The sequence below is a fragment of the Emydura macquarii genome, unplaced genomic scaffold (assembly GCF_026122565.2).
Source record: "Emydura macquarii macquarii isolate MOO-44397 ecotype Brisbane River unplaced genomic scaffold, CSIRO-AGI_Emac_v2 contig_2682, whole genome shotgun sequence".
Lineage (NCBI taxonomy): Eukaryota > Metazoa > Chordata > Testudines > Chelidae > Emydura > Emydura macquarii.
The window spans coordinates 16857-37007 of NW_027132819.1; the positions used below are offsets into that span (position 1 = coordinate 16857).

The 20151-nt window shown below is 46.7% G+C and overlaps 1 protein-coding gene across 1 annotated transcript; it reads left to right on the plus strand.

The window, feature by feature from the left end:
* Positions 1 to 6507: 6507 nt before the first annotated feature.
* LOC137164717 (butyrophilin-like protein 2) lies at positions 6508 to 16916 on the plus strand. The gene is made up of 5 exons (XM_067565661.1): positions 6508 to 6595; positions 9192 to 9542; positions 10562 to 10912; positions 11969 to 12319; positions 16701 to 16916. The coding sequence occupies exons 1-5, from the start codon at positions 6523 to 6525 to the stop codon at positions 16808 to 16810; spliced, it is 1236 nt and encodes a 411-aa protein (XP_067421762.1). The 5' UTR covers positions 6508 to 6522; the 3' UTR covers positions 16811 to 16916.
* Positions 16917 to 20151: the final 3235 nt, after the last annotated feature.

Consider the following 20151-nt stretch of genomic DNA (forward strand, 5'->3'; position numbering starts at 1 on the left):
TCAATTATAGCAACTTCCTGCAGGTCTGGGTATCCAAAAAAATTGTTCTGAGTAGAATACATCGCAGAGAAAATTTGGTGCTCTAGTATTGACTGGGTGGGTCAAGGGGCAGATTTATTTCAAGAGGCAGATTTAATGAGGTTATTTATGTCAAGAACAAATTATGGGATGTAAATCCTCTATAGGGGCAAATTTGGAAGGCTAATTCCCGATCATAGAATCATAGAAGATTAGGGTTTGAAGTGACCTCAGGAGGCATCTAGTCCAACCCCCTGCTCAAAGCAGAACTGTACGTTGGTGGTACTGTCTGGCTGGGACGTTGCAGCCCTTCCTTGGGCCCAGGCTCCAAGAAGGCCACAGCACCTTTTTATAAGGGGAATGTTCTAGTGCCTGTGCACGAGTCTTAGCCCCGGTCCTCAGGCAGGACGGACAGACAAGTAGTCTATAGTCTCCAACCCCAGGCAGGGCGAGGCAGGTAAGCAGTCTATTACCTCCGGCCCTTAGGCAGGACGAGGCAGACAGGCAGGGGATCCTCTGTCTGTAGCGGCAGGGGAGGGCACTTTTTCTCCGGGGTGACTAGGGAAGGGGACACAGGCCCACCCATCCCCACTGTGTCCCAGCCCAGGGCCCTATCAGTGGCACAGACGTTGCCACTGAATCAGCAGGACTCCAGCTGCAACACGCTGATTGGGGCTAGCCAGTGATTCAGCCACTGTCTAGATGGCTGTCCCTGGGCCACTTCCTCCCCCTGGTCCCCAGGTACCTGAGCGTCCTCCGTGTCCTCGGGGTCACTGGGGTATATGACACGCGGCAAGCTCACCAGTCCCTCCTCGTCAATCAGCGGCAAGTCGGGGAGCTCCCCCAGGTCACAGGACTCCTGGGGTTCGGCGTCAGGCAGCTCCTCCAGGTCCCAGCCGGCCTCAGGGGGTATCTCCCACCCACAGGCCTCAGGGAGCTCGGTCCAGTCCCTGAGGCCTGGCAAGTCAGGCAGTTTCTGGGGCCTCCCCTCTGGGAGGCAGTTGCTCTGAGTAGTTGCTCGACTAGGGTCTGACCTAAGCCACAGCCGGCAGGAAGGCACATCTACCTCCCAAAGCAGCCTGCCTTCTACTGAGCTGTGGGGCCTTTTATACTTCCTGTTCCTGCGGAAGCTCCGCCCCCCTGTTGCCAGGCAGACTGGCCTGACGGACCTGTTACTCTCCGGCTGGGGCGTTGCAGCCTTTCCTGGGGCCCAGGCTCCGAGGAGGGCCACAGCGCCTTCCTACAAGGACCAACCCCAATTAAATCATCCCAGCCAGGGCTTTCTCAAGCCAGGCCTTAAAAACCTCTAAGGATGGAGATTCCACCACCTCCCCAATGTAACCCACTCCAGTGCTTAACCACCCTCCTAGTGAAAACTTTTTTCCTAATATCCAACCTAGACCTCCCTCACTGCAACTTGAGACCATTGCTCCTAGTTCTGTCATCTGCCCCCACTGAGAACAGCCTAGCTCCATCCTCCCTGGAACCCCCTTTCAGGTACTTGAAGCTGTTGGGCCTCATAGGTTATCTGCTCCAACCCCCTAATCAATTTTATTGTCCTCTTCCAGACTCTCTCCAACTTGTCCACATCCTTTCTGTAGGGGGGGTCCCTCAAACTGGACACAATAATCCAAATATGGCCTCACCAGTGCCAAATAGAGAGGAATAAGCACTTCCCTTGATCTGCTGGCAATGCTCCTACTAATGCAGCCCAATATGTTATTAGCCTTCTTGGCAATAAGGGCACACTGTTGACTCATATCCAGCTTGTTGTCCACTGTAACCCCCAGCGCCTTTTCTGCAGAACTTCTGCTTAGCCCGTCAGTCCCGAGTCTGTAGCTGTGCATGGGATTCTTCCATCCCAAGTGCAGGACTCTGCACTTGTCCTTGCTGAACCTCATCAGATTTATTTTGGCCCAATCCTCCAATCTAAGTTACTCTATACCCTATCTCTACCCTCCAGCATATCTACCATTCCCCTCATTTTAGTGTCATCTGCAAACTTTCTGAGGGTCCAATCCACCCCATTCTCCATATCATTAATGAACATATTATGGGGTTCAGCCTCTCCAAAAGAAGAGATTAGGGAGTGAAGTTCTTCTGAGAAGTAGATTATTTGAGCATTTTAACCAGGAACACTTTATGAAGTGTAATTCCCCCCTAAGGGTGAGATTATAGGAACAAGTCCCCCCGGATGGAAGATTAGTGAGGCAGTTCATATTTATGGGTAGTAAATGTTATTAGATCCCTCACCCTTGGGACATATTTTGGGGGCCCTGGCCAGGCCTATCCTTCCTGGGGCCAGTGGCTGATTGGGCTGGGCCACCAGTGGTGGAATATGGGGCCTCCATTATTGGGGTGCCAATCCTGGGCAGCAGCTGCAAGTTCTCTGAGCCAGGCCCCTGCAGAACCAGGAGCTGCCTCAGGAGCCAGTTTCCAGGGCAACACACTGTCAGGACAAAAGTTCGGCCTGAGCAGAGTGATATCTGAGTGCCCTGGTGAATGGGAAGAGGGCAGCATGGGGAGGGGGACCTGGTATCTTTGGGAGGGGGCCTGAGCCCTCCCCTTATTGAGGAAACATCGCTAACGAAAGGGTTCAATCTCCTCAGAGTCAATATCAGGGTTCACCCACTCCACACCCTCAGCCCCATCACCTCCATGTCAGGGCTCTCATTAAGCTACCAGCACCACCATATATCTGGGTAGGAGATAGTCTCCCCACCCTGCAAAAATGCTGGACATTTCAAAACAATGTCCTGACTCACATTGGGGTGACATCAAGACCTATCAATTGTCCCCTCCAAAAAACAGAGACAAAGAAAGAAACCCAGCCTCCCCTAAATAGGGCATTTAACTGGGATGCATAAGACCCAAAGTCAAGTGCCTCCTTTTCTCATTCAGAGGAGGTACTTGAACCTGCGTTTCACCTGACCAAGCAGTTCCTTAGGTATGGGACTAGTATCTAATCTGGAGTGGGTGTGTCTCCTCCATTGATGTTGACCGGAAATTCCATCCTAGACCTGCACAGTCTAAGCGGTGAAAGTTTAAGCAAAATTGAGCCTTTCCCACATAAAGTTTCTTTGTTGACAAAATGGCATTTTTCATTAAAAAAAATTATGATAAAATTCCCACCCAGCTCTTATCAACAACCCTCAATACTGGATTATGGAGAGATTTTTAAAGATTCACATTATCTATGAACAAACAGAGAAGCTTTTCCCTTTGTTGAAGGGTGTGTCTGCACAGCAAAGAAAAACCCAGAGCTGGCCTTTGACACCTGACTTGGGCTCGCGGGACTCACGCTGCAGGGTTGTTTCACTGCTGTGTAGACTTCAAGTCTCAGGCTGGAGCAGGAGACCTGGGACCCTCCCACCTCGCAGGGCCAGCCACAGGTGTCGAGTCGCTATGTAGCCAGAACCTAAATGGCTGCCTTCTCCCGTTTCTTTCAGCAGCACTGAAGTCACAGGAGACCCTCAGGCAACATCATTTTAATTGCCACTTCCAGACAGCATTTACCAGTGATGATGAGGCTGCCCTTGACAAGAAGGCCTTCACCTCCTATTGTTTCCTGTTGTCAAGGAAGATGGCTAGGTGCTGATCTGTGAAGAGGCAGAGAGGGTCACTGTAAGGTCAGGGAAATAGGAGGGAGCCAGAGAAGAGGGGTGTGGAAGGAAGGTAATATGGGGTGAGGGGCAGGGCGGGCTATGCAGTGGAATGACAAAGTGAGGCTAAATTTCAGAATAGAAGCGTGTAGATGGAGTGCTGCTCCCTGAGCTTTTCTTTCATGGGAACAAATGAAGACACCTGAGGAAGAAGATGTCAAGAAGGGACAACCAAATGTGGAGTTTACACGTCAGTCTTAGCAGCTAACAAAGAGACCTACTACTGCTAATAACGCACAGTCGCTAGCACTGAGACCCACATTTGCACTCAGAAGTGGATCACAGTATCTGTATTTGCTGCTTAAAAATCCCAGCGAGTGAGGCCTGAATGCACAAAAGAAATTAGGTGTTGTGACATTCAGCAACATAACACCTACCTTTAGGCTTCTTCAAAAATCACTGTGATACATAAAGCTGGAGCTGAGCTTCTAATCTCCTGTACATGGAATGCAGAGAGATAGGTGCCCTTAAGTGAGATGTGCAAAGCCAGCCTGCTAAGCAGAGAGAACCCTGGTTTAGGTCCCCCTACCTCTGAGCAGTACAAGGGATTTGATGGTTCTCTGCTATAACCATTGGGCTAAGGGATAGACTGATGGGGCTTTTCCCAATCTTTCTTATTGAAGCTGTTCCACTGCAGAGAAATGATTAACAAGTCATTGGAGCAGGACAGCGGGATCTTGATTCACCCACATCCTGCCTGACTGAGCTAACCAGTTCACTCATTGTCGAGAAGCTTGCATGCTTTCTTTTTCTCTCTCTGAGTTGTTCTGTATTAAAGAATCTTTTGAGACATAGAGAGAGACAAAGAACAAGCACGAGAATGACTCTGTAGCCTGGTGGTTAGACCACTCATGCAAAACATAGGAGATGCAGGATCCAGTCTCCCTGCTCCAATTACTCTATAAGTACTGGCTGTCAGTGGAACAGCTTCAACAGAAGAGACTGAAGGTGCCTCAGACCAGACCATTCCATACCCCACTGGATACAGCACTTATTTAAGAGGTGGCAGACCCCAGCTCAAATCCATTCTCCCTTGCAGGTGGAGGGGGACCTCAACCATGGGTTTCCCACAACCCAGGTCAGTTCTCTACACATCGGGCTAAAAGTTACAAGGGTTGTTCTCCTTCTAGCCCATTGGCTATTTTCTGTGGAATCATCTGAGGGGACCGATCCAGCCGGCAGTCTCTGAGTACACCTACCCAATCGGGCCATGCACACACATTAGGCAGTCAGCCTGCCACATTTCTTTCCCTGATTTCTGACTCGCTCTGGGGCTTAGGCTAGAGATCGGCATCTGGATGCCTACAGGGTGGCACCAGTGTGCATGCTCAGCAGGAGGAATATAGATGCAGAAGGAACTTTTCCAGCAGAAACTTGGGAGCTGAGTGAGTTTAGGCATCTTCAGGGTTTGATGGGAGAGAGGGAAAGGGACAAAATACATTACAGTGTTGCTGAAAACCCGGACTTAGGTGCCTTAAATGGGGTCCTAGGCACCTAACTCTTTTTGTGCATTCAGGGCTAACAGACTGAGATCACGCTCGATCTTGTCTGCCTGCTTCTTTTCGAAGGAAAATTGGTTTCATTTTTACAATGATATTTGGTTAATAAATAACTATAACAATATATACGTAAACTGAAAGTGCAAACTTCAACTGTAATAAACTACATATGTAGAGGTTCAAAGTTTTCTCAAAGCCGCAATCCAGCATCTAGCAGATGCATGGAATCCTGTGATATAAGTAAGAAATCACATATGAGTGAACACTGATCATAGGTAGTGTGTTGCTCCAGTCTGTGCTTCAGTAACGATCGGGAGAACCATTTTAATTCTTATGTTCCCTGGCTGAGAGAGCTGTGAAGTGAGCATGCTCAGCCCCTTCAGGGCAGTGAGGGGTAGGTCAACAAACCAGGTATAGGTTCAGCATTGCAAAGCCTAATTGCCAGGTGCCCTGCTGCCCAGTGGAATCCTCAGCCCCGTATTAGCTGCCCAGGGTCCCTATACAATACATGGGGAGAGGTAGACACATAGGATTGGGTTCCATGAAAGCCAGCAAAGAGGAGTGGGATGCTGGCTAAGCTAGCCAGTAGGAAGTGCTGAGGAGAGGGATCTGATCAAAACCCTTCCCTCAAAGGTAGTTAGGTGCCTTGACTCCAGGGCAGAGGGAGGTTCCTATGTCCACATGGGTTGCTGAGCTCTGAGCCCTGGCTTGGAGTCGGGTCCCTCAGCCAGGGCAGCCCTTTTTCAAACACGGAGGAGAAAGTCCACAGGCCAGTGATTAGAGCACTCATTGGGAATACGGGAAATGCAGGTTCTAGTCCCTACCCTGTTTGCTTTGTAGTAGGGATGTGAACCCTGGTTTGCTACCCCCCAGGTGACTGCCCTCACCAATACCTCACTGGGTATTCGAGAGTGGGGTTCTCTTGCTGAAGCTGTTCCACTCTGTATGAAACAATTAAATATTCCCTAAGCCAAGGAAAGTGACTCCATAGCCTTGTGGTTAGCACTCTCCCCTGGGAGACCTCTAAGTCCCTGCCATAATTCCCACTGAAATCAGTGAATATTTAACAGCACATTTTGCTCAGCATGTGTGGCAAGACACAGGGCCCAAGCCTATTCCTGGGGCCATTAGCAGTAAAACTGCCTTTAAACTCGGTTGGTCTTTTCTATAACATTCTCTTATTGTTCTCTCTAATGTGCTGAGTATTAGCTAAACTCACTTCTGTCATTTTATGGTTTGCATTTCCTGACCAGAGGAGGCTGACAAGATCTGACCCTAGAAGTTGTGTCCTTGGTGTGCTGTTGGTATTTTGAAAGCCAAACCTTCCCAGCTCCTGCTCAGTGATGGCTTCCTTATTTCCTTGGGTGACGACTATTCAGATACTGAGTTTTCTACAAATACCCCATCTGTCTACAGGTAATGAGAATTCTGTGTCACACAAATTTTAAGAAGCAATTAATCATTACTTAGGAACTGAGAAAATCACTAGCACCAAAAGTGATGGATCTGAGATCTGGAAAACACACCATACAGTGAGTGACTTCAGGGGCTCAGTCTCTTTCGCTTTTTGAAAATACAGCTAAGAAGTTACTTGATTGTGGTCCATAAGTATCTACACAGGGAGATTTGTGGTAGCAAAGGACTCTTCAGTATCCAAAGGCAGAGTAGTATCCAGTAGCTGGAAGTTGAACATAGACAATTCAAACTGGAAAGAAGATGCAAATCTCTAATTGTGAGGGTGACTAATAACTAGAACTAAAGACTGTGATGAATTATCAGAATCAGGTATTTTTCTAAAGAGATGCACAAGTTACTGAGCTTGATTTAGGCCTGGATTATACAAGAAGTCAGACTCAATGATCTGGCCTTAACATCTATGGACCTTTTGGGGGTTTTTTGTTTGTTTTACTGTTCAGAATCAGAGTTTTCATTTAATAAAATAAGAGTCTAATCTTTTTTATTTTCAGCAAACTTACTCACTACAATGAGAGTCATTTTGCCCCATTCATCCCGGTGCGCAGAGGTTAGTCCAACACAACATATCATACAGACATAATTCAGAGATTCCAATGTCAGAAAGGACCACTGTGGTCATCTAGACTGGCCTCTAGTATGACACAGGCCATAAAACTTCCCCCAAAATCTGTCTATCTAGCAATCAGCAGAGTACAGCCAGTAGATATGGTTCTGAAGTGACTCAGCAGAATGAAGTTCTATTCTGGTGTGCTTTGCTGGGAGACCTTGGGAGAGTTTGTTCCTTCCCTGTCCCTCAGTTTGCCCATCTGTAAAAAGGGAATAATGATACCTGCCCTCCTTTGTAAAGCACTTTCAGATCTGTAGATGGAAAAGTGGTATGTGCATGTGTATATCTCTCACTCTAGGCTTTTATACCACACTCCTTGCCATAATCTTCCATTTTCCCCATCAGTCTACGAATCATATGAATCACATTCATCCTGCAAGGACCCTCTCTGCTCCCATGTACAAACAGACTGGGGGCTGGTGGGAGGGGTGTGTTTATTACTTTGCATGCTGGGGCTTGTATGTTTATTGCTTGAGAAAGTTTACTCACTGTCCTCACAGCTCAGGATGAGCATTTTATTCTGTTTAATGTTTTTAAACCAATCAATCGATAGGAGAAGGTCATCCCATGGGGAATTATTCCTGACTAGATACAAAGGGACCATCAGATTGGATCTGTAAGTAACAATAATTAACTAAAAGTTATAAACAGGAAGTCTCAAGTGGTAGCTGATAATTGGATCTTTAGATATCATCCCTGGTTTCAGTCCAGTCTAGGACAACAGAGACCAAAAGTTGCTGAGAGTTTTATTACAGGTGTTCTCCTCAGTGCAATGATATTTTAACCATGGTATGGCTTAGGCAGGATTCTGCTGGCATTCTGCCCTTGGAATGCCTGCTGGAGATGGAATGACAGCAGGAAAAGATGCATTGTCTGATTCAGTAGCCAACCACCTATCACACTGCACCTTGCTAGCAGAAATATTTATTATCCTTCAATATGCATCTGCGTGCATGCGTGCGTGCGCATGTGTAAGTAAATGGTGGATAGATAGAGGAAAAAGACAGAGGTAGATCAACAGAGGGGTATGTAAAGTGATTAGATTGATAGCTGGCTAGAGTGGCAAACAGCCAGCTTCTCCTTAGTGGGTCCCATGCTTCCACCCCTTGTAGTGTGCCAGGGAGTCACCAGTAACCCCATCTCCCCAAGGAGGTACCTTGCTCCAGCTTCTCTCTGCCAGCTGGGGCCTAGGGTTTTCCCCTTCTCTGGTTGCAAAGAAGCACCATCTCCTAGCCTGGGGAAGTTTCTCCTCCAGCCTCCACAGGCCTTCTAGCAGCTTCCTTCTCCTGTGCTTCCCCCCCCTTTAGGGAAGGCAGGGTTTAAGTACACCTGGACTAGCCCTTCATTGGGTCCAGGTGTCTCTAATTGCACTGCAATAATCTCTCCCCTGCTTGCAGGAAAAAGGGTTTTTGGCCTTCTAGGGCTCACCCTCTGGCCCTGGTATGCCCTTTTGAGACCCTCTGGCCTGACTTTATCACAATAGATAGATAGATAGATAGATATTTGGCACTTTAGATTTTGATGGGAAAAATGTTTGATGGGAAGATAAAAGAAAAAAATCCTTTCTGTCTTTAAACATGTGGCTCATTCAAAATGTCATTTACCTTTAAACAATCATAAAGTGTTAAAATTAATCAGAGTAGAGGGATAATCTCACTGTTCAGCCCCATTAAACAAGGAACACATGTTCCTGACTCCCAGATTGGGATTATATTTAAAATTCCTGACTCCCAGATTGGAATTATATGAAAAGAGAAAGAGCACTTCCCAGGATGGTGGGACATGGATTGGAACTGTTTTCACATTTGAGTTAAATCTTCTTGCTGCCTGCCTATGGCTTTTGACAGGGATCCCCATGTGAATTCACGTCTGAATTCCATAGGGAACTACCCAAAGCACATAAAAATATGTGTCTATGTCTCCATACAGGCCAGTTTAGACTCCATACCCCTAATAACGTTGTCATCAGAGTTGCTGGAGAAGATGCTATCCTGCCTTGCTACCTGTTATCGCCAAGGTTCCCACTGGGCCCTGCTGTCCAGTGGACACTTGTGAGACCTCTTGAGAGCATAGAAGTGAGCACCTATAAAGGAGGAACCCAAACAGAAAGCCAGGGCAAGGGATACCAGGGCCGAACGGAGTTCTTCACATCTCAGCTCAGGAGAGGAAACCTCTCCCTGAAGCTGAAGAACATCCAGGTCACCGACAAAGGGAAATATGCCTGCCAGGTTGATGTTTCAGACTGGCACGAAGAAGCCTACATTGAATTGGATGTGACAGGTCAGTGAAACGGCTTCTTGGTTTACACCAGTGAAATCATGAATTTCCTACCTGTCTGGAAACAGAGACTGTGAATGGGCCAAATCCATCCCAGGGACGACTGCAATGAAGTCAATGGGATTGTAACAGGGATTATTTGGGAGTTGAGTGTCCCAGTGATTAAAGCAGCAGGATTATTTACTGAGCCAGATCCACATGTGAAATGCAACTGGCATGTCCAGGTCACAAAACATAAAGAAATGTGGCACTCGTTCCTGCGGGTCTGTTGTACAGATAGGGCCTGAATCAAGTTAAATCTGGCAGACAATTCCACCTCTCTCCTAAATGACTCTGTCTCTGAAAGAAGCCCCTCCCAGAGCTGCCCAGGGAAGGTGAGAGGGGGAGTTTTCCCAGTTCCCTGTTTGGGTGGTCGCCCAAAGCAAGTAGCATCGCGACCTGGAGCACAGGGTCACAACGCTGCTCACATTTGGCCCGGTCTCCCCTCTATCATGAGATAGTGGGCGACTAGGGTGAATGGTGTTGTGACCTAGCGTGGGGGGTTTCTGCGCTGCTCACTCTGGTTTGGCCCGGCTGCCCCATGAGGGCTGGCCAGGCCCAACCTGACAGGGACCGCGACCCCGTGCACCATGTCACAAAACCTGGAGTCAGGGTCCAGGCCCAGCCAGCCCCACAGGACAGGATCCAGCAATAGTGTGAGGTGGGGGCTCGCTCTCCAAACCTACGGGAGCCTTCCCTCAGTGTTTTCACACCCTGGGTAATCTTTTTGGAAGGGGGAGGGGCTCAGTTTCAGATTTTGTTCCAGGCCTCAAAAAATCTCTGTGCAGCCCTGTTCCCTCCTTACTCCATCTACTACCTCTTGCTGCTCCTTGAGCCCTTGGGAATCAAGAACCTTCCCAGTCCATATGTATTTCTATCTCCATATAGAATTCTCTACAGTGCAGAGTGGGAAGTTTGTCCCAGGGGCATTTTATAGGGAACTATCTGACACAGAGAACATGTCTATTGCTCTCTCCTGACAGGTCCCTATAGAATCCTCCCTCCTAACAACCCTGTTATTGGAGTCATTGGAACAGATGTTATCCTTCCATGCCGGCTCTCAGTCACTAAGTTAACTGGAAGCTTCAAAGTGCAGTGGAAGCTCTTTAGAACATCAGCATTAATCCATGAGGTCTCCTGCAGTGGAGAAATCCAGACAGAAACACAAGGGGAGAGACATCACGGTCGAACCGAGCTATCCGTTGCTGAAATGAATCAGGGGAACTTCTCACTGAAGCTCAAGCATGTCCAGGCCTCTGACAAAGCAGAATATATCTGCAGCCTGGATTCTAAAAGCTGGCATGATGAGATGGTGGTTGAACTGGATGTGACAGGTTAGTGACCGGCTTCTTAATTTATGACAAATAAATGCTAAATCTTTTAATGCCTGCTAGATAGGTGATGGTCTCGGGAAAAAACCTGGAAATTTTGGGAAGAAAACATTTTTTCCTTTTTTTTTTTTAAAGGCCCAGTATGGAAAAATTGGAAATTTGGGGGCAAATTTAAAGAACACTGTTATACGAAATATTTTCTCTCAGGATAAACAGTGAAAGAGGAAGCAAAGAGGGAAAAATATGAGCTACGCTACCATTTCCAATGATGTATTAGTAATTGTCTAAGTTATATTATATTGGTTCATAGGATAACTAGTTTAGTCTACAATTATGACCTTTCTGTATATATGATGATAATGCACTATTAAAGAATCTGGTATTACTATAAAGTTTGGATATATACCTGAATTTTCCATTGGGCCTTAATATTTGTGCTCTAATTACATTATAGCAATATTCATTTTCTGAGCATTTTCTTTTCAATCTTGAGTTTCTTATGTACATGCATGGTAATGTCATACTATATTTTATACCAAGATATATAACCTTTCTTTTTGTTTACAATAATACTGATGTTTTCTATTTTTAACATTTTCTATTTTTTCCTATTTGCCAATAGGCAAAAAAAGACACCTTACAACCTTAGTGTGCAGCTGCAGCTCCATCTTTAATGCTAGATATATTTCTTGTTAGTATTTGAATCAAAATTAAAGAATTTATACTTATTTATTTCATAAATATGCCCACCAGTAATTTTTTGTGAGCTAACTAAATTATACATAATACATTTCTCATTCTTAAAGAAGTAAATAAAGTTTAGTTTTCATAAGTAAGTAACTATGGATATTTCAAGTTTTCCCAAAAACAAAAATGTTTTGGGTCAACTACATTTTTTGTAGATTCAAAACTATTTATTTTATTTTATTAGTTTTTCTAGCTGATGAAAAAAGTGGAAAAATATGTTTAGTTTCAAATCAAAACAATTTTTGGGGCAGTTTTGCTGTTCAGCCCCAGAACTTAAAATCCCTTATTCGCTCAGTTCTAATCTCCACGCAGGCCGATTCAAGATCCTTCCCCTGAGTAACCCTGTTGTCAGGGTAATTGGAGAGGATGTGATCCTGCCCTGCCAGCTATCAGCCACCATTATCCCTTCAAGCATCACTGTCCAGTGGATCCTCATCCAGCCCTCTAGGAAACCAGTCGAAATCTTCTACAGTGGAAGGTTCAATGAAGACTGGCAGGATCAGAGATCCTGGGGTGGTATGGAGCTCTTCTACACTGAGTGGACTAAGGGGAACATGTCTCTAAAGCTGAACAATGTGCAGCTCCCTGACAAAGGGAAGTATGTCTGCACAGTGGCAGCTGGGGGCTGGTATGACAAGGCGGCCATTGAACTGGAGGTGACAGGTCAGTGCCTTCTTTTCGTTCACTGCAGTAATGCTGATTCTGTTACTGCCCTGCAATGTGAGGCTTGTGGAGAGAAAGAGAGGGGCCAGACCTGCCTGAATTAAAGATTGGGGAAACTCATAGACTATAAAGTCAGAAGGGACCATCATGATCATCTAGTCTGACCTCTTGCACGATGCAGGCCACAAGAACTTCACCCACTCATTCCTGTAATAGACCCCTAACCTAAGACTGAATTATTGAAGTCCTCAAATAATGATTTAAAGACTTCAAGGTACAGAAAATCCACAAGCAAGTGACCCATGTCCCATGCTGCAGAGGAAGTAGAAGAAACCCCAGGGCCTATGCCTATTCCTTTCCGACCCCAAATATGGCAATCCCCTAAACCCTGAGCATGTGGGCAAGACTCACCAGCCAGACACCCAGAAAGAATTCTCTGTAGTAACTTAGAACCCACCCCATCTAACATCTTCACAGGTCAGGGAGGAGGCATCCCTCTGATGGGCATCCACACAAATATTCCTTAGGGAGCTATGTGAACAGAGTTTATGTGTCTTTATACAGCTCAAGTACCAAGAATTCCCCTGCCTTATTGTGTCACTGGAGCTGCTGGAGAAGACGTTGTCTTGGGCTGTGTGCTGCCAGTGACCAAGGCCCCCACAAACATCTCAGGCTATGGCTACGCTGACGGCGGCAAAGTCGCCGCCGTCAGATCGATTTCTCCGCATCGACGGAGCGGTCAGTGAAGACCCGCTCAGTCAATCCAGAAATCGATGTACTAAGACCACCTTCTCAAGTGGCATAGCCCTGTGTCGACGGGAACGCAGTTCCCGTCCGCTCAGTGCAGTGAAGACGGCACGCAGAGGAGAAGTCAACGGGAGTTATGCAAGTTTTTTGCGTAGCTTGCCTAACTCCCATTGACTGCCGCCAAATCTTGGAGGTAAGTGTAGACAGGGTCTTAGTCACATGGCTGCTGCTTAGAGCCTTAGAATTAATTCACGTGAGCTCCTATAGCAGAGGCGTTGAAGCAGAGAGACAGGATGAAAGACAGCGGGGTTGAGAGGAGCTCTTCATAACGGAACTGAGTGAAGGGGGCATATCTCTGAAGCTCAAAGACATCCAGGTCTCTGACGCAGGGATATATCTTTGCTGCGTATCTGCTGATGGCTGGTACGGGGAGCTGGCCTTTAAACTAACGGTGGCAGGTCAGTAAAACAGCTTCTTGTTTCATGCCAAATGAACAAACAGACTTTCTTGTGCACGGCTGCAGGAAATAAAATACTGCAAAATATTCCCGGCTTCTCTCTGACAACGTTATATAGCTGCAGCCCTAATCGGGCAGAGTTGAGGTACTGTTGTTTGTGCTTTGAGTCAACGTGTCTTATTTATGACTTTTTATGGTTATTTATTGTTAATATACTAAAATAGCACATAGAGGCCTCAACTGAGCTCAAGGCTTTATTATTCTGAGTGCTCACCTTAAGTCTTAATGTCCAGGATTTCTGTTAATTTTTAACTCTGTTGTCCTGGAACGCTGGTGCACATTCACAGCACCGTGACACGCCTGCAATCTTGTCTTCGCCTTAACAAAGTGTTCTGTGTGTGCATTGTTAATAGCCCCCGCCGGCTGCTGGACAGGACTCCTGTCTCTGTAAAAGGCTGGATGCTTGCCAAAAAGGAAGGCCTGATCCAGCAGAAGCTATGCGGCCAACAGAGAGGGAATGGAACCTTCTTCTGCTGGCCATCAAAAGCTAAGATCCACAAAGGGGTCTTAGCCCTCAGCGCTGCAGAACCTAACTCCTGCATGTCTTGCCACTTAATGGAATCCATAACCCCAAGATAGGCACCCAGGCTCCCTACGCAGGCATGGGGAGAATTAGTCACCTAAGAATGGGGTCCACAAAAGTCAGCCTATTGAGTAGGGAGTGGCCAAAGCTCACCAATGGGAGACACCAAGGAGAGAGGTGTGTCCTACCTCTCAAAGGGAGTGAGGTGCCTCAGCTGGGTCAGCAGAGGATGTAATGCCTCCCCTTAAATCTTACAGACCAGTAGAGAGCACTCATCCAAGAGGGGAAAGGTTTGTGTTTACGTCCCTGCTCTGCATGGTGTAGAACAAGGACTTGAATGCAGATCACCCACATCAGCACTATAACCACTGGGCTGCAGGATAGCCTTCTACCGAGCTCTCACAATCTTCCCTGTTGAAGCTGTTCTATCTTGTATAAATAATTAACCGTCTATTAGAGTTGACTTGGAATCTGGGGGTCCCACAGTGTGGTTGAGTGCACTAACCACTGAGCCATCACAACCATCTCTTCCTCTGGCTGTATACAGAGCCTGACCCAATAGATGTGTTCTGATGGGATAGGTGGAGAGACACTAAATTTGAGGATCCTGCAGGGACCTGGGCATGAGTTAGACACTGACCATCAGAGCTGAGATGTCTGTGCATAAGCTCACAAACAGAATGTAGACACCTAAGGTACTTCACCGGCAGAAATGTAGATACCTGGGGGAATTTAGGCACCTACAGGGTCAGGCAGTGGCTCAGTGGAGGTTTTGAGGATCCAGATTTTGGATTCAGGCACCAAAACTGCCAGTTAAGCCTTTAAATCCCTTTGTGTATCTAGCCCTGAGACTCTTTGTAAGCAGTCCCCACCTATCTTCTTGTAAGAGAGAAACCTGCTGCTGCTGCTCTCCTGGGAACAAAGAATATAGGATAAATTAACAGGATGGCAGACTCTATCCTGGGAAGCAGGGACTCTGAAAAAGATTTGGGAGTCGTGGTGGATAATCAGCTGAACATGAGCCCTTGGTTCGACTCCGTAGCCAAAATGCCCAATGTGATCCTGGGATGCATGAACAGGTAAATCTCAAGTAGCAGTAGAGAGGTTATTTTACCTCTGTATTTCAGAATGGTGCGACCACTTCTGGAATACTGTGTCCAATTCTAGTGCCGATACTTCAAGACAGAGGTTGATAAATTAGACAATGTTCAGAGAAGAGACATGAGAATGATTAAAGGATTAGAAAACCTCCCTCCTGGAGATAGACCCAAGGATCTCAGGTTATTTAGCTTAACAAAAAGAAAGTTAATGGATGACTTGATCATGGTCTATAAGTACCTACAGGGGAACAAATATTTAATAATGGGCACTTCAGTCTAGCAGAGAAAGGAATAACATGAACCAATGACTAGAAGCTGAAATTAGTCAAATTCAGACTGGAAAGAGCATAAATTTTTAATAGTGACAGTAATTAACCATTGGAATGATTTACCAAGGATGATGGTGGATTCTCCATCACTGAGAATTTTTAAATCAAGATGGCATGTTTTTCTAAAAGATCTGTTCCAGGAATTATTTTGGGGCCTGTGTTACACATGGGGTTAGAATAGATCATTGATTCTCAACCTTTCCAGATTACTCTACTAGTCTGATTTGTCTTCCATACCCCCCAAGTTTCACCTCACTTAAAAATGACTTGCTTACAAAATCAGACGTAAAAATACAAATGCATCACAGCCCACCATTACTGAAAAATTGCTCTCTCATTTTTACCATATAATTATAAAATAAATTGACTGGAATATAAATATTGTACTTACATTTCAGTGAGATACATGACCCTGTATTTCATTTGTGAGTCTTGTCTAAAGCCCGAGCCTCTGCAGAATGATTTCGTCCTAAGTTTGTTTGTTTTGATTTGGTCATTTTGGGTGTTATTCACCCATTTTTGTGTTTCTTTATTTTAAACTAGCCAAATATAAAATGGAAACACCATAATGAATTGAAAAGTTGAAGCAAAACATTTTGTCCATTTAATAAAAAATCCTAACTGAAAGTATTCATTGAATTCAACACAAAAATAGTTTTGAATCCCCCAAAAATGCATATTTTGGGGGGGGGGGGGACAAATAGTCAAAAAAGTTCACCCAGCTCTGGTGCTGAGGTATAACACTGGCCCTCTGCACAGGGATGAATCTCCTTGAGTTTAGGCCTGTATCAGAAGGTACATTCTTATCATCAGGAAGTGAAGGTGGCTAAAGCTGAGCCAGGATTGATTCAAGGTAATTGTGAGCAACAAATGAATTGGTTGCTTATGTCATATGCAGCCAGATATGGTGGGAAAATAGACCCCCAAGTTGGAGTATGAGCTATAAGTGACTTGCTCAGTGAAGAATGCTGCTTATTTCTCTCCTAAACATCCTTTGCTGTGGCCCTTTTTTTTTTATTTTTTTTTTTTTTGCCATGCCAAGGAGAAGCTCCTAATTAGAACTGGGTAAACAGCAAAGCAGCATTCACAGATTCTACTATTGGAGCAGATCAGTTCTTGGTGGGGTTTGGGTCTCTCACACATGTCATTTCTACATCCCTCACAGCGACAGGAAACAGACAGAGGAGAGGAGAATTCAGAAGAGGTGGCCAAGGTCACAGGAAAACCCCAGCTAAGAGAACAAAGAAGAGTGAGTTGAAGGAGAAGAAAGAATAATAGAGGAACAGAACAGCCAGAAACTTCTGTGGGATATTGACACTAAGAAGGACATTGACACCGTTTATTGAATGTCACATTGCTCATTTGGTTAATCACTGATCCAGTCATGGAATAAATGGAGGATGAACTGCCTCAAAAGTCTCTATTCCAATTATTATTGCTAAAGCTGGGCAGGAAACAATTTCCCCACCTGTAGGGGGGTTGGTTGGCCCCCTCAGGCAATCTGAGAGGGAGGCCACACCCCCTCTATACCCTGCCTCAGCAGGGGTAGTCCCAGCTCGGGGGCTGGGGGAGCAGTCCCCGAGCATTACTTAGTTCAACGCCCCCTTGGCAGGGCAGTAAGCAGTTTGTAGGCCTCCAGCGTGGCGGCAAGCAGTCTAGCTCGCCAGGCGGGGAAACACACAGTTCAAAGGCCCCAGCGGGGCAGCAAAATAGTCTAAGGGTCACCAGTGTGGTCGGGGAAGGGGGAGGGGGACACAGGCCCACCCGACTCCACTGCGTCCCAGCCCAGGTCCCTAGCTGTCGTGGAGGGATATGCCATGGGGTCCGTGGGGTAAGCTGCGGGGTCAGTGGGGTCCCAACCTCAACACGCTGACTCGCTGTCCAGCTCCCGGACCATGTGGCCCCTCCCCTGGGCTACTTCCTTCCCCCCTTCCCTCAAGTACCTGGAGTGCCGGTGTCCAGTCCCCCTCGTCGGGGTAGGTGTCCAGAGGCAGATTGTAAAACCCCTCGATCTTGTCGGGGGGTGGCAGGTCGGCCAGCTCTTCGGGGCTGTCAGTGGGGAGTAGCTCCTCCAGGTCGGGCCCAGTCAGGACCCACGCCTCGCCATCGTCCCCTTGCCCTTCCAGGGGCAGCTCCTCCAAGTCTGGCCCCCATAGGGCCACTTCCTCCACGTCGGCGTCGGGCAACTCCTCCAGGTCCTCGCCCCTCGGAATCCCCTGGTCCGACGGGGTAGGGGAACCAGGGATACCACGGGGCCCCAGGCCTCGCGCTGCTCCTCCGCCTGCTCCCGGACACCGGCCCTGGTCCGCTTCCCTGGGTACCTGGTTTCGGTCAGCTCGCCTGGGTACCAGGCTGCCAGCAACCCTGGAGGGCCAGGAGGGACGTCCTTCCCCTCCGGGAGCTGGGCTGAAACTGAGCTCCTGGGCCTCTCTTTTGTACTTTCTGCCCCGCCCCCTCGCTTCTGGGTTGGTAGACAGGCAGGCTCTAGCTCCGCCCCCACCAGCCCAGTCTGGTTCTCCCTGGCAATCTGTGAGGGAGGCCACACCGCCTCGTTACACCACCTCATGACAATTTTTGAAATTTCAAAAAGGCTCTGACTGCCAGATGCTGGGGCTGGATGACAGGGGATGGATCACTCCATATTTGCCCTGATCTGTTCATTCCTGGAAGACAGGATACTGGGCTAGATGGGCCAGGGGCCTAACCCAGCATGACCATTCTTACGTTCAGATGTTCTTAAATCCAGAAACTGGACAAAATTCAAAAATCCCAGAAATTTTTGTGAATCAACCCACCCAAAAAATTGGTTTGGGTCAATGAGAATATTTCATTTTGATATTTTGCTTCTGAGATATCAACTGCTCAGTTCCTGGCCTCTGTCTAAATGCCAGTTGTGATGCTTCCCAGGAGTACGAAACATCTGGCTACCACCTTTCCTCAATATGAGGGAGTCTTGTCTGTACCCACTGGGGGTCAGCTCCTTGATTCCACCAACCTCTGGGAATATGATCATGGCCTTCCAGGCCTCTGCAGGCATCGTTCTCTCTATACAGGTTAGCAATAGGCACATGCCAACCCCTGAGTCCTTGAAGCATCCTTCTCATGTTCCCAGCCCCTGTTCTACTGGATACACACAGATTCTTTCTTCCCAAAAGAGCATCACACACCAGCTTACAAGATTCAACTGAGGATCCCCACTTCACTTAACACACAGCACTGAGATAGACGGCACGTGAAAACAAGAGTAAATGTATCATCAAAGAACAAGAGGTTGAAATGATAGTAGGTAAGGCTATAGGAAACAAAGAGTTACATATAAAACAAAATCATAACCCCACTTTCTAGAGCCTCTCAGGACATTTTCCTGTCTCTGACAGGATAGCTGACCCGAAGTCCTTTTCCCAACATTTTCAACCAGCATGGCTGAGATCCCCCTTTCATAAGATCAAGCCCACTGGTGGCTTGTCCTCAGAGACTGAAGGATTCCAGGACATCTCTCTGCACCCCCAGAAATATATAGGAGCCTATTACCCCCCACCCCTTCCCGATTTTTCACACTTGCTAAGTGGTCACCCTAGATGTGTGGGAAAGGTGATGTTATTTGAGACATCGAGATAGGGGAGGGAATTAACTCGTACTTAAAATGGCTACATAAACTTAGATGGGCACAATATTTCCTCTTGTGATGCAAATCACAGCTGTCAACACTGCAGACCCTTGACAGGGTTATAGTCTGTGCCGTTGGGCAGGACACGTCATGTGTTATCACTAGAGTTACGGGGGAACATACTAATGATGTTGGACCATTGCTGAAGATGGAGTGACAATCCATTAGACATCACACAAATATGTGATGCTCTATATATTATCTTCCCCAAGCAGAAGAGTCCCTCCTGGCTGGAGACAAGGCAGACAGCTATGACAATGATAAATATAGTCACATCCTGCTCTTTGAGGAGATGGTGCAGGAGTACACCCAGAAACTCCTCATACACCCTGTATCTGCAGAGCACCTTGTGGGAGCTGGAGGATTCTCCCCAAGATGAGAAAGATGCTAGAGAGTTCCTTCATGAGGATGGACTTACATAGCTTCAGAAAGTTAAAAAAGAAATGTGAGCTCCTTGGAGGACCCTGCCAGGGTCATATGGCAGCAGATGAATGAGTGGGTGAGGGTTTGTTGTAATATAGCATTGCATACCTGCCGTCTTCCAGTAAGAAGCTGCGGTATGCTGAATGATGTTGGAGTAGGTGTCAATGTCTGAATAACTTTAGATAAGACACTTGTTTCTGAGTCATGTTGTTTTAGATAAGGCACCTAATCTGTTCAGGTTGCGCTATTAAAAGCCATGTGTGTTTTCTTAGGGCCTGACTCTGGTCTTTCACTAAGGTGGATAGCAAAACTTCCTTCTATATCTATGGGAGTAGCGTGTAACTCACAATATGTGGCTTGAAACAAAGCATTTCTTTTTTCCTTGCACAGGTATCTCCATTGAAGATGGTATCACAACAGATTAAGGGAACTATTTGCTTGAGAGAAATAACTGAAGGAAATTTATAAATTAAGTGTATCAATGTATTAGGGAGGGTCAGAATATGTTACCCAGGGTTCAAGCTCA

Bases quoted from the DNA above. Each gene is read 5' to 3' on its own strand.
- LOC137164717 (XM_067565661.1), top strand. From the start codon at position 6,523: ATGGCTTCCTTATTTCCTTGGGTGACGACTATTCAGATACTGAGTTTT. The intron at 9,543-10,561 runs GTCAGTGAAACG...CTCTCCTGACAG, and splicing joins CATTGAATTGGATGTGACAG to GTCCCTATAGAATCCTCCCT. The intron at 12,320-16,700 runs GTCAGTGCCTTC...CATCCCTCACAG, and splicing joins CATTGAACTGGAGGTGACAG to CGACAGGAAACAGACAGAGG.